General features: G+C 34.9%; 2 protein-coding genes across 2 annotated transcripts; one reads left to right on the top strand and one right to left on the bottom strand.

The window, feature by feature from the left end:
• Positions 1-2135: 2135 nt before the first annotated feature.
• Positions 2136-3674, top strand: LOC140958863 (uncharacterized). Its single transcript, XM_073416471.1, has 4 exons — positions 2136-2705; positions 2789-2957; positions 3035-3304; positions 3374-3674. Exons 1-4 carry the CDS (start codon positions 2605-2607, stop codon positions 3632-3634), a joined length of 801 nt encoding a protein of 266 aa, XP_073272572.1. The 5' UTR covers positions 2136-2604; the 3' UTR covers positions 3635-3674.
• Positions 3675-6727: 3053 nt separating this feature from the next.
• LOC140972274 (uncharacterized) lies at positions 6728-9069 on the bottom strand. Its single transcript, XM_073434725.1, has 5 exons — positions 8939-9069; positions 8520-8647; positions 8057-8380; positions 7656-7993; positions 6728-7549 (listed from the first exon to the last, which is right to left on the bottom strand). Exons 1-5 carry the CDS (start codon positions 9067-9069, stop codon positions 6728-6730), a joined length of 1743 nt encoding a protein of 580 aa, XP_073290826.1.
• Positions 9070-13208: the final 4139 nt, after the last annotated feature.

Here is a 13208-nt window from a genome sequence, read left to right as displayed (position 1 = left end):
GCAAAGAAAGCGAACAACAGAGAGACAAAATGGGTAAAACACTTGAGTACAAGAATCCGAAGAAGAGTATAGAACCAATGGAGAGAAGCACGAGTAAATCACCACAAAAGAAGATAGTGAAGAAAGTTGTGAAAGAGAGAAAGCAGAGAACGCGGAAATCAGGTCTGTATATTTCTTTTATTTTGTTTCGTAATTTTGGTTCTTGTTAGGACAGTGAGCGCTGTAATTGTTTTCCCATTGATTAGGCACATTTATCCCCAAATTTCTAGGGTTCTCTTTTTCATATTGTTCTGAACTTGGTTATTTAATTATATTGCATTATTTCTGAAGATTACAGATGAAGTTTATAAATCATGTTAAAAAGTGATGACTTTATGAACCAATTATCCCCAATGACCACGTTATTTTTATGGTAATAGTGATATGATTGATAGTTGATCGACTCTCTGTATTTGTGTATATATTTAGCCTAGATTCTTTGTAAAAAAAAATTCACATTCTGATATATAAATATAGATATACATCAGAGATAGATTCCCTATCTTGTTCTCATTTTTTACTTTAGAGTTTGCTGTTGAGAAGAACTTGTTGAATCTGGTGATGAGCAGAAGGATGAAAATGAATTGTGTTCAAAGCTACTTTCACGTTGTTCCCCCCATTTCTTTAAATTCGTGATGAGAAAACTGAAACCTGTCTTAGGTGAGCAACAAATTGGGCGGATAAAAGATACGCCTTTTGCGAAGTGGATCGATATTCCTGTCCTTGCGATAAGTAGTTCAAGAATTGATTATGTTCTTAATAGATTTCAGTTTGATTCGTGCTCGTTAGTTGTTGGTGAAGATTTGTCAATACCTTTTACTTCAGCGGATTTCTCTCTTATTCTCGGGCTGCGTCATGTTGGACAACCTGTTGATTTGGACCTGCAAGTGCATTCCAAATTTTTGTCTCGTCATTTTGAAGGAAAAGTGACGAATGCCAGACGTGCATATATTTTTAAAAAACTAAGTTCGCTTGCTGCCAGTGATGATAGTAGTGAAGTTGATAATTTTGTTCGTTTTTTTATCTTGTTTGTTTTCAACTGCATAATATTCATAACTTGTAATTATTCAACCCCTGGTTTTATTTTCCCTTATCTCGATGACCTTTCGACTTTTTCTGAGTATGCTTGGGGAGATGCTGCCTTCCGATTTTTGTGCCGAAGTTTACGTGACGTCGGAAGTAAAACCTATTTAGACGGAAGCACTGTTGGTTTAATGGTTAGTATTGTGTTTTATTTTTATGAAACACATTTTATTTTTCTTAATAATTTTCCGATTTTCTTATTTGTTTTAGGCGTGGGTATATGAGAGGGTTCCAATCTTAGGAGTGTGCACCGGTTTACATGTTTTCCCTCGGTTGTTTCGATGGGTGGAAAGCAAGATTCCATTGAAGTTTGTTGGAGCTGAATCACTATTGAATTCCATAGATTCAACCCAAGTTGGTCTTATTTCATCCGAGTTCATTTTAAGTAATCTCGCTTTGTAAATATAATGGATGGATGAACTTACAAAATTTTTTTTTTGTACTGGTGAACAGGTTCTACCAATTGCACCATTTTCTGAGGAGAGGGAGTTGTTGGACATAAAACATGCAACTGAGCTGGAAAATGGTAGATCTCAAGTGAGAAAATTTGTAAAAATTTTAAAAAAACAAAAGGATGAACTGAAAAAGTTGAAAATGAAATGTGTTGAACTAGAGCGAGAAAGTATTTTACATGTAGCCACAAGATTATTGGTTTCTAAGAAGAACGATGAGATTAGTGATTTAAAGTTGGAGGATGTTGAGCAGAGTGATAAAGCATTGGATGAGATTATTGAGCAACAGTGGGAGGAGGCTAGGCAGCTTGATAAAGAACGGGCTGCTGAGTCTGCAAAATATGTAGCTCATAATTTTGATGATGCTGTTGACGTAATGGTGAAGAATGTTGTTGCTGATTTGCATAAAGAAAACCATGAACCAAGGGCAACTGATTCTATGAATTATTCAGGTAATAAAGAGCATAACGAAGTGAAAAGAATTGATTCTGGAAATCCTTCAGCTGATAATATTGCAATTGGACCTAAAGCAAATTTGATGGTGCATAATGTTGATGTTGATTTGGAGATAGAAAACAACAAAGTATTAGGCCCTGAATTTGTAACCGCTTCATTTGGTGAAAACAATTATGTGTTTGGTCGAAATAGCGGGAGTGGAACAGATGACGATGATGAGAATGATGCTGGCAGTGGCATTGGTACTTCAGAAGTGCCGAAGATCACCCTTTTTCAATCTTCAATTGTAGATACCGTGAGGACTAGGGATGATCGTGTGAAAAATAAAAAACCCATGAGTTTCGTGACTCCACCCATCTCTACACCAAAACGGAAGATGCGTTCCAAAAAAAAGGTTTGCCGATCAATGTTGCACAATTTAATCCCCGAATAGTTACTTTTATCTCAATAATATGTCAATTTTCTTATTTATACCACTGCTAATCTTTTTTGCATCTTATATTAAAAATATATTGCAACATAGGAAAATTCTGTCCAAGATGTTGACGAGGGAAGTAGTCCTCTTAAGACTTGCATGTTGAAATTCAAAGGTAGAAGCGATTTTTGTGGGAGTGAAGAAATTTCTGTAGAACAGAGGAAGTTGTTGACAGAATTCCTGAATAGTGAAGAATTGGAGTATGTATATCTTTGATATTTTTTTTTGTTCATAATATTTTTTTGTCAATGTTTGTAATGAATTTTGTATTCTATTCCTGTAGTGTTACAATTTGGATGGATGAGCATATTTGTTTGACTGGACCAGTGTTTTGTGACTTCTTGTTTGGTGAGCTCGTCAGTGGCATTATGATAAATGTGTACATGAGAATAATGCAAAAGAAAAGTATGGATTATGGATTTGAGACTTACTGTATGGACACGTTGGTACATGTGCGATTGAAATTGAATTCTTGTTCAGCTTATTGAATTATAGAGAATGAGTATATATATATATTTTTAATTTGTAGAAGGAAGTGCTTGAAGCTTTGGTACAATACGGTAAAAGGAGACGTATAAGCAAGACAGAGTATAAAAATTTCATTGGTAGGCTGACATCCGCGACGCGAGAGAAGTTGAATGAACTAAACGAAGATCTTTTTAGAAGATGCAAGTATATAATTTTTCCAATTAATGACAGATTTCATTGGTATTTGCTAGTTTTCAAAGCATCTGAAGGGAAATTCCTACTTTTCAATTCACTTCACGATCCATTTTCAGTTGGGACTGCTAAAGTAATGGTAAGTGTGACAATATTATATTCCAACAATAGTAATGATTCCAGTGTCGATCAATTTTATTTATTGCAGGCACGTTTTTTGAGTGGTTGTGTCTCACATATATCCGGATTCACCATAGGCAGTGATGAGGTTTTGAGACAACGATGCCGTCAACAAGGTACATCTCTGGATTGTGGTGTTTATACATGCATGTGGATAGAGTGTCTCTGTTGTGATACTGAAGAAATTTGGGCATATGAACAAGATGTGAAGATGGACACTTATCGAGCCCGTGTTGCCGCCACTATAATTTCTGATGGTAATGGACTATTGAAAAATACATTTGTTTAGTACAGAAGATGTTTAAACATGGGCTCCCTTTTGTGTTAATGTGAGGTTTTGTGTTGTTGCTTTTTTTGTACTGTTGACAAACATATGATGGTGAAAAATTAGTAATCTAAAGACCACGTCGACGACCATGCGTGCATATACTAGTTGTGCGCGCATGTCCTCACATCCTAAAATATTGGCGCAAAGAAACAGAAATACAGTACACTTTGTTTAATAAGGAGCACCTCATTAACCAATTCGTGGTACCATTGTTCTAAAATTGAGCACCACGTCGACGACCATGCGTGCATGTACTAGTTGTGCGCCCATGTCCTCACTTTTTAAAATATTGGTGCAAAGAAACATAAATAAAATACACTTTGTTTATTAAGTAGCACCACATTAACCAATTCGTGCTACCATTGTCCTAAAATTGAGTACCACGTCGACGACCATGTACTAGTTGTGCGCCCATGTCCTCACTTTTTAAAATATTGGTGCAAAGAAACATAAATAAAATACACTTTGTTTATTAAGGAGCACCTCATTAACCAATTCGTGCTACCATTGTCCTAAAATTGAGTACCACGTCGATGACCATGCGTCCATGTACTAGTTGTGCGCCCATGTCCTCACTTTCTAAAATATTGGCGCAAAGAAACAAAAATACAGTACACTTTGTTTATTAAGGAGCACCTCAGTAACCAATTCGTGGTACCATTATCCTAAAATTGAGCACCACGTCGACGACCATGCGTCCATGTACTAGTTGTGCGCCCATGTCCTCACTTTCTAAAATATTGTGTAACATGAATCCCTAATATGAAACATGATTCCATATGTTTATAACTAATCAATGTTAGGTAACATGAATCAATGTTAAGTAACATTAATCAATGTTAGTCAATATGTTTATTGTTAGTGAATGTTAGATAACATGAATCAATATTTATATAACATGATTCGATATGTTAGTATCACTAGATGCTAATTATATAATGATTTTTATAAATCTCTGCTAGTAGGTAGAAATTAAAATCAAATAAATATTTTTTTATTATATCATATTATATAATATGATAATTATATAAAGGGCTCGAGATAATTATATAAATAATTTTAATAATAAATCTCAATAAAATTATTAGTATCACTCGATTAACCTCAAAAAATCAAAGGCTCAATTATCATATTATATAATATATAAAATTAGTTAAATATAAATAAATCATGCAAGCATTGTCGGCTAAGTTTACACCATATCTATCCATATTTATCCTTGACTTATCTTTATATTATATATCACATGTTTATCATATCATGTTTACCAAACTATGCCTAAATGTACACCACATCTATCTATATTTGTAAAACAAAGGTACATAATTTTCGAATTACGGGATAATAATTCCTTTATGAAGCACTACAGTGACTATTATCCAGTAATAAAGTTTAAAAATGGAGCACCATTCACAATGACCTAATTACACATTCACCCTAGAGAAAAAAACAAAAACATCACCTTCATTCTACTATTTTGCTCGTCACAACAGCTGTACACAACTTTGACTCACGAATTTTGACTCTGAAAAGTTTAGAACATAAACCACAGCATCAATTTTCGGTTCGGTTCTCTTCTCAACTATCTTCACTTCACTTTTCTTTCTTCTGTAAGAAGACACGACCTCCATTGTTGCTGAATGGAGTTCAAGGATGCACCCGGATACCAATGTGGCTATGGAAAAATGAATTTACGAGAAGCTGGGCCACGAGCTACCCGTCTGGGAAAGTATTACTACATTTGTCCTCGAGAGCTACGACACCGTAATCGGTTTTACTGGTGTGAGGAATACCACAGCCAAGTACTTGAAAATACATCAAAATCCAACATCAGTACACCTATGAAAACAACGTTCAGCTACTCGAAATCTGCCTCTTCAGCGACACATGGTTTGCCACCACATGATGATAACGTTCTCTCTGATAAGAACGACAACATGGCCAACAATATGGAAGGAATTTGTCGTTGTTTCGGTTGCACATGTTTTTTAATTGCAAGTTTTCTCATGGTAGCTCTTGTGTTTGTTTTAATGTCCAAGTGAAATGGTCATCACGGACAATGTGTTATTATGCTTTGCATGCTTCAATAATGTTTGNTTTTTTATCCCATGTGATATAATCGGTGACAATGAATACAAACCAGAAAATGGACAACAAACCATCAACCGCATGTACCAGTAGGTGTCCCGAACACAATTACATACAAATATTATAGGAGCATCCAAATTCCAACTTCATGAAATATTTGTACCAGAATTTTGCCAACTGTGTGCCATATTGATATATATATGATACTAGATTCAGCCTATTTTGTGCTATATTTTTTTCCCATGTGATATAATCGGCCACAATGAATACAAACCAGAAAATAGACAACAAACCATCAACTGCATGTACCAGTAGATGTCCCGAACACAATTACATACAAATATTATAGGAGCATCCAAATTCCAACTTCATGAAATATTTGTACCAGAATTTTGCTAAATGTGTGCCATATTGATATATATATGATACTAGATTCAGCCTATTTTGTGCTACATTTTTTTTCTCATGTGATATAATCGGCCACAATGAATACAAACCAAAAAATGGACAACAAACAATCAACCTTGTGTACCAGTAGGTGTCCAGAACAACATACACCAGTGGAAGAAAATTAATTCAGAAATAATATTGGATCATACAACAGTGGCACAACATCATTCTGAAACTGAACAAGAAATTGTATACATTACAAAGACAACACATGAAATGTGACAACAGAATTCAGATTCAACAAATTATATAACACCTGACAACTCAACACAAACAGTATGCAAAAACACAATAATCAACTCAAGGCTACACTGCCAATGCTGCCTCTGGAACGGGTGTGTCTCCTCTTGTGCACGTCCAAAATTGAATCCACTGTTGTTTTTTTTTTCTGTAGAAATGAGCAAATTTGTATCAACTTCAAGAAAATAACAAATGAAAATGATATTGGAAATGGTCAATGAAAAGTGAACAAATTTCTACAAGCACCATTCAAAAAAACCAAAAAGACAAAATAAGCTAGTTTATAGCTTCTTTGCAGCTTCTTCGGTTGTGTCCTCGTACACGACGACGACTACACTTTGACAGACTTGATTGAATTTGGGATGGTATTCTTTGAGTCTTTCTACGCCCTGGCTGACTACGCACATCAGGAGCATTGATTACATATCCTTCATCGCCATTAAACTCATACATGTCAAATGTCGGTATGGGATTAATAATGCCCTTGTATGTTTGACGATACATATCAGTTTTGAAAAATTTATCACAGAAGGCGTATACCGACATTGACTTCGATTCTATGGCAGCACAAGCATGTTTGCAAGGGAGCATATGGATCTGTCTACATGAACAAGTCAATTCATTCAAATCAACAGCACATGTTTTATCACAATCAACTACTTCAAACTTCCAACCACATGAACGGTGCACTCTCAAGGTGCGAGATTCAATGTATGTGCTCAGAACAGCCTTCTCCTTTGCTGGGCTTAATTCTTTTACCATGCCTAATGTTGCTTCGCGTCGTCGGTGCATCATATTCATTATTTGCACACGTATATGGTCAACCATAGAAACAACAGAGAGATAACGAGCTGGTTTAACCCAATTATTCCAACATTCAGCGATGTTATTATTTATAACACCCCAATGATTTCCACGAAACAAAGCATTAGCCCAACTTTTAGGCTTAGACTTCTGAATAAATGCTATTGCAAGTGGCATTGACTCAAAGATATTATTTATGTGCTGTGAAAACTCATGTTGTGATGGGGCATAAGCAGCTTTTTTGAATACCGACGACCAATGTTTTTTGTTATGTAGAGGATAACTTCGCAACACCTGTAATGACAAAAAGACAAGTAACAAATTTTGTTCTAATAACAGTACATAAATTATAACTGTTTAATCATATAATACACACAGAAAACATTAATTAATTACTAACCGTCTTCACAAAATTATCGACCAAGTGCCTCAAACAATACGCATGACGACTACCCGGAAACAAAAGTTGGATAGCCTTGATAATCCCAGGATGTCTGTCTGAGAAAAAAGTGAATCTGTCGAATCCCATGGTATGATGCGTAAGTATGACACATCTCAAATGATAACAAAACCATTCCCAATTAGAATCATTCTCCGCATCTACTACAGAATATGCTAAAGTGAAAAGATCGTCATTGGCATCCTTTGTCACAACAAGTAGCATACTTCCTTTGTATTTATTTTTTATGTGAGTGCCATCCAAAAATATCAACGGTCTACAACCAGTAGCAAAACCAACTGCACAAGCATTAAAACAAATGAATAATCGTTTAAACTTATTGTTTATCGGATCTATCTCACATTCAGCAACACTACCAGGATTTGTTTCTCTAACGGCTTGGCAATACCATCTCAATCTATCGTAGCAGCCCTTTTCTGAACCGTGAATATCATGCATCGCTATTTCCTTGCCCTTCCACACCTTGCGATAACCTATCTCTACTCCATAGTCCCTATGTAAATCCCTCATCATTGAACAAGGACGATAAGAAGGCTCTCCCCTCAATTTATCCTTCAATACATTAGCAACCCAAGCTGCATCAGCTCTAGGATGCCCTCTACTACGTAAATTATCCTCCCCACACGAGTGTTGTAAATTGCATTTTCTAATCCCAAATAGATTGTCTGCTTTATGTCGAGAAGCATAAATCCTCCATTTACAACTTTTTACACTACAAATAGCGATAATCTTTTCTCGATCATTTTTTTTTATAGAAATATGAACGTCTGGTAGCAATCAAATACTTTTTAATATAGGTCCTACATTCTGCAGCATCCTTGAATATTTGTCCCTCGTCTCGGATGCAATGAAACCAAGCGTCAATGGAATTTTGTGCGGGGGCATCTTCGAACTCGTTATCACTACTGGAATGTCTGTCATCTTCCTCAACCCTTACCAATATCATAAACCATATATTCAGTAATAAATAGGTAAAAACTAAGTTTTTAAATGGAAAACAATAGTACTACAATAGATACTGAAAATTTTTGCATCAATTAAATTACTCAAATGGAAATAATGACACAAAATAGACTACTGCTTGAATTAGTCGAACACATACATAACACAAAACCACTGTATTCTTATATTCCAGGACTATCACTAAAAAAAAGTGCAATATGAACAAATAAAACATACCAATATAACACAACATACAAAATAGAACTAAATAATGATACTACCTCTCCACATATTTTCCACCTCCAATCTGTTCTTTTTTCTCTGCCAACAGTTCAATCAGTGTAAGCTTCATACACATATGAAGATGGATCATATTAAGCACATCATCATCATCGTTCAACGTCACGTACATCTTATGTTGGGGAGCTAGGTATCGCAGAGTAATATATTCAGGATTAATCTCCTCGTTTTTTTCCCAATACTAGCAAAAATATCAAACAAACTACACCCGCTGAAAATCGAAATCACAAAGAGTTGGTTATTGAACTTGCAGGTACCAAGAAACGCAAGATTCGATGATGACCCAACTCCAGCAAATTCCATTACACAGAAAGTTAAAGGACAAAAGGGACGAGAGATTGCAGAAAACGAAGAGAAATTGGGTGAAAGGACAAAAGAGACGAGAGATTGTAGAAAACGAAGAGAAATTGGGTGCAAAGTTTAATCTTGTTTAGTCGTTGAAAGGATTTTGCCACAATTTTTTGCTAAAATTTTCATCGGCAATGGGAAGATCGGAGTGTTTAAGGGTTGAGGGTAATGAGAGCCGACCAATTTGGGTTTCGTGGGAAAGATTTCCATTTTTTAAACTTGCCCATATAAGGGTATTTACGGTTTTTAAAAAAAATATGAGCACATCATGGTAACTTGTTACCAAGTAGGGACTTAAAACACACAAGGAAAGATGTCAGGGACTTGAAGCATACTAATACTGACATGGGGAGTGGAAGCAAATATGAGTTTATTAGGTATTTATGAGCAATTTGCCGTATATTTATCACTTGGAAAAATGAATAGAGATAATTAAATGTTTTTGATTAATAAACCAAATGAATTTAGAAATATAGACATCGTTAAGAATTAAATATAGTGGATAATCAAGTGAAATTGAACCTTAAGATTATTTCTATAATTGAATTCCCAACTTATAGTTTTATTTGATTGTTAATTAATTAATTAAAACTCATATTTGAATATCTATATAAAATTAAGACTGTTTTAATTACATTATTTATTGTGGACACAAATTTTCAATCTTTGTACGAATAATACTTTACTTATCATATATTTTTAATCACCGGAGAATGAATTTTATTTGATTTATATCAATATTGTTACCAATCAGTCTTGATTTTAATTTAGAGCTATTTTTATATTTTTGGATATTTATTTGTTGTTTTTCTCTATGTTTGTAGTGTATGCAAAGATCTCAATGTCTCGACTTGCTAATATTTGATCTGGAGATCGAAAGATCTACTTGTAGATTAAGAAAGGTGATGAGAGAATAACTTAAAAAAAATGGTTGAAAACGGAGATGCTAATGCTAATCTACCTCTGCAGTGCCCATCGGGGATCAATTCAAGCCACTGATCAACACAAATTATTCTGACATTGATCGTGGAACTATTAATGTAAACATTTTCGAGTTGAATCCAACGCTAATCAATATGGTGCAGCAAAACCAATTTCGAGGTGTAGTTACTGCAGATCCTCACCTTCATCTGAGAACATTCTTGGGGATTACCAATTTTCGTTTTCTATCAGGGATCATACACAAAGTTGGATCCAATCACCACCATTTGGCATCATCTCTACGTAAGTAGACATGACTTCAAAATTCTTGAATTAATACTTTCCCCCTGCCAAGTATGCCCAAATGAAGATTGAGATTAACACTTTCAGAAAGCATGAGTTCGAACAACTTTATGAAGCAAGAGAACATTACAAGGATTTACTTAGGAGATGTTCGAACCATAATTATGAAGATAGAATTAAAAGGAGTTGTTCTATAATGGGCTAAATACCCCAAAAAACATATCAGTTGATGCAGCTGCTTGAGGAACGATATTTGCTAAAATTCTTGATCAAACCTATGACATGTTGGAGCAGATGACCATCAATAGTTTTCAATGGCCCTCTGAGAGATTTTTAGTGAAGAAACCTGTTAAAAATATATGAGATGGATCATATCCCATCACTCACTGCTCATGTGTCAGAACTTATTAAACAGATAGCAACGATGAATAAAAGAGAGCTATCAACCCCTGAAGCAGCTGCAATAGTTATCGAGGAAGGGCCTAGCACTGAGGAAGCTCAATATGTCAACACCAAAAATTATGACGGCTATCGAGGTAACCCTTTGCCTAATCATTATTTAACCTTGTTTTGTGTAATCATGAGAATTTTTCATATGCCAATAATAAAAATGAGTGAATCCTCCTCCGGGGTTCAATAATAAAAAAAAGGTGAAGGTAGACCATCTTTGGAAGGTTTGGGGCATATTTTTGTGTCTGAATCATCAAAAAGAATTTAGAAGACTATGTCTAGGATAGATAATATTGAGACTCATATGGGTAATATGGGTGCTACGATGAAATATCTTGATGTTCAAATAGGCCAAATTTTTGTTGCTATAAAAGACAAACAAAGAGGTTAGTTCTCTAGTAATACTGAAGTAAATCTTATGGAGCAGTGCTAGGATATAACTCTGAGAAATGAGAAGGAGAATGGAGTTGTTGATCCAGTGGTTGAAGATGATGTAGAAACAAAAGTAGAAGAAATTGTAGTTGAGGGTCAAGAGATGAAGGAAAAAAAGAGTAGTGAGCCAAAGATTTTCCTGAACAACAACCACTGCCAAAGATAACTCTTCCATATCGCAAATATTTAAGAAGAAAGTGCACGATGATCAGTTTGAAAAGTTTCTTGAGATTTTCAAGAAATTTCACTTTAACTTCTCTTTTGCTGATGTTTTGGAGAAAATGTTTAACCATGGCAAATTTATTAAGGATGTGATGTCAAAAAAGAGGAATTTGCAAGAGTTCAAAATAGTGAAGTTAACTGAAGAGTTCAAAACAATTCTCCAAAAAAAGCTACAACAAAAATAAAAAAAACCAGGGAGTTTACTATTCGTTGTGTTATTGATGGTTCTCATGTTAATAAAGCACTTTGCGATTTAGGAGCAAATTTTAATTAAACTTCTTTATCTATTCACAGGGATTTGGAGGTTGGAGAAATAAAGTCCATCATCATCACATTGAAACTAACAGATGTCACTCATATATCCTCGTGGAATTTAAAAGGGTAAACTTAAAATTGGACAATTTTATCTTCTCCGTTGACGTCGTGATACTAGATATGGAGAAAGACCAAGATGCTCCATTGATATTTGGAATACCTTTCTTAGCTATTGGTAGATCCTTGATCGATTTGCATAAAAGAGAGCTTACTTTGAGAGTTGGTGCCTGATGGTGAAGCAATGATGCTCAATATCTGCAAGGCCATTAAAGGGACGGATGAGGTAAGTACTTGCCATATCATTGATGCTTTTTATTATTGCATTAACAATGTTGGTGTAGGAGCAGCACATCAAGATTAATCGGAAAAATTTATCGTTAGTTCAACGACATGTCGAAAGAGATGATTGGGATTTGAGGGAGCAATTTTTGGCTTTTGAAAGTTTGCCAAAGGTGAATGCATAACATGTTCAGAAAGGAAACTTGACTTAAGCTACATTAGAGGATGCAACGAAGATGACTCCAAATTAAAAAAATTTCAGGTCACTTATGTAATGCATTTTTAGGAGAAGATTCTGCATACCTGGTAATTATTTCTTCATCTATTACTATTGTATAGTAGGATGAATTATTACATGTTCTAAGAGAATTTAAAACTGCATTTTGTTGGTCGATTTTTGATATTAAAGAGATTAGAAAATCTAAATGTATGCATAAAATTTTGATGTAAGAATCATATACAAAAATCCTTGAATATACTATAGGTATCATGAGGTCTGCCTCTCAACGTAATATCATGAAAATCATTAGAAAGAGTAATATATATTTTAAGCGAGTTCTTAGTTAAATCAGCAGCCTGAAATTAGGATAAAGGTCGTTTGATCTTGAGACTAGCATATGTGATGTAAATTTAAACGCCATATTTCATTGATAAGAGCATGGAGTTGTCCATTCATATAAATGAATGATCATTTGATGATGTACTGAACAACCCTCCATCAGACTGTACAAGTGGTTATCACTTATAAAGTGGAATAGTATATGGTTATGGTTGCACACCATTAGTCATTTGACCTGGTACAACGTAGAGGTTCTACGTACTAGCATGCACTTTGATCCGTTTACCGACTCCATTGAGGGGCATCAGATGGCGAGGTTGAGTGTAACTTCGGAATACGTAGGAGCAAATGCATTGTAGTAAGGGTTCATCGTTTGCCTATGATGGAAGATATCCTATGTGATCTGACGAGTGAATAGTGCA

Source organism: Primulina huaijiensis, chromosome 1, assembly GCF_012295235.1.
Source record: "Primulina huaijiensis isolate GDHJ02 chromosome 1, ASM1229523v2, whole genome shotgun sequence".
Taxonomy (NCBI): domain Eukaryota; kingdom Viridiplantae; phylum Streptophyta; class Magnoliopsida; order Lamiales; family Gesneriaceae; genus Primulina; species Primulina huaijiensis.
This window is presented reverse-complemented; position numbering and strand designations above follow the sequence as displayed.

Coding starts and splice junctions, on each gene's coding strand:
- LOC140958863 (XM_073416471.1), top strand. CDS start 2,605: ATGTTGAAATTCAAAGGTAGAAGCGATTTTTGTGGGAGTGAAGAAATT. Junction 2,706..2,788: donor CTGAATAGTGAAGAATTGGA/GTATGTATATCT, acceptor CTATTCCTGTAG/TGTTACAATTTGGATGGATG. Junction 3,305..3,373: donor TTGGGACTGCTAAAGTAATG/GTAAGTGTGACA, acceptor TATTTATTGCAG/GCACGTTTTTTGAGTGGTTG.
- LOC140972274 (XM_073434725.1), bottom strand. CDS start 9,069: ATGTACGTGACGTTGAACGATGATGATGATGTGCTTAATATGATCCAT. Junction 8,648..8,938: donor GGTGGAAAATATGTGGAGAG/GTAGTATCATTA, acceptor GATATTGGTAAG/GGTTGAGGAAGATGACAGAC. Junction 7,994..8,056: donor TCCTGGTAGTGTTGCTGAAT/GTGAGATAGATC, acceptor ATGCTTGTGCAG/TTGGTTTTGCTACTGGTTGT.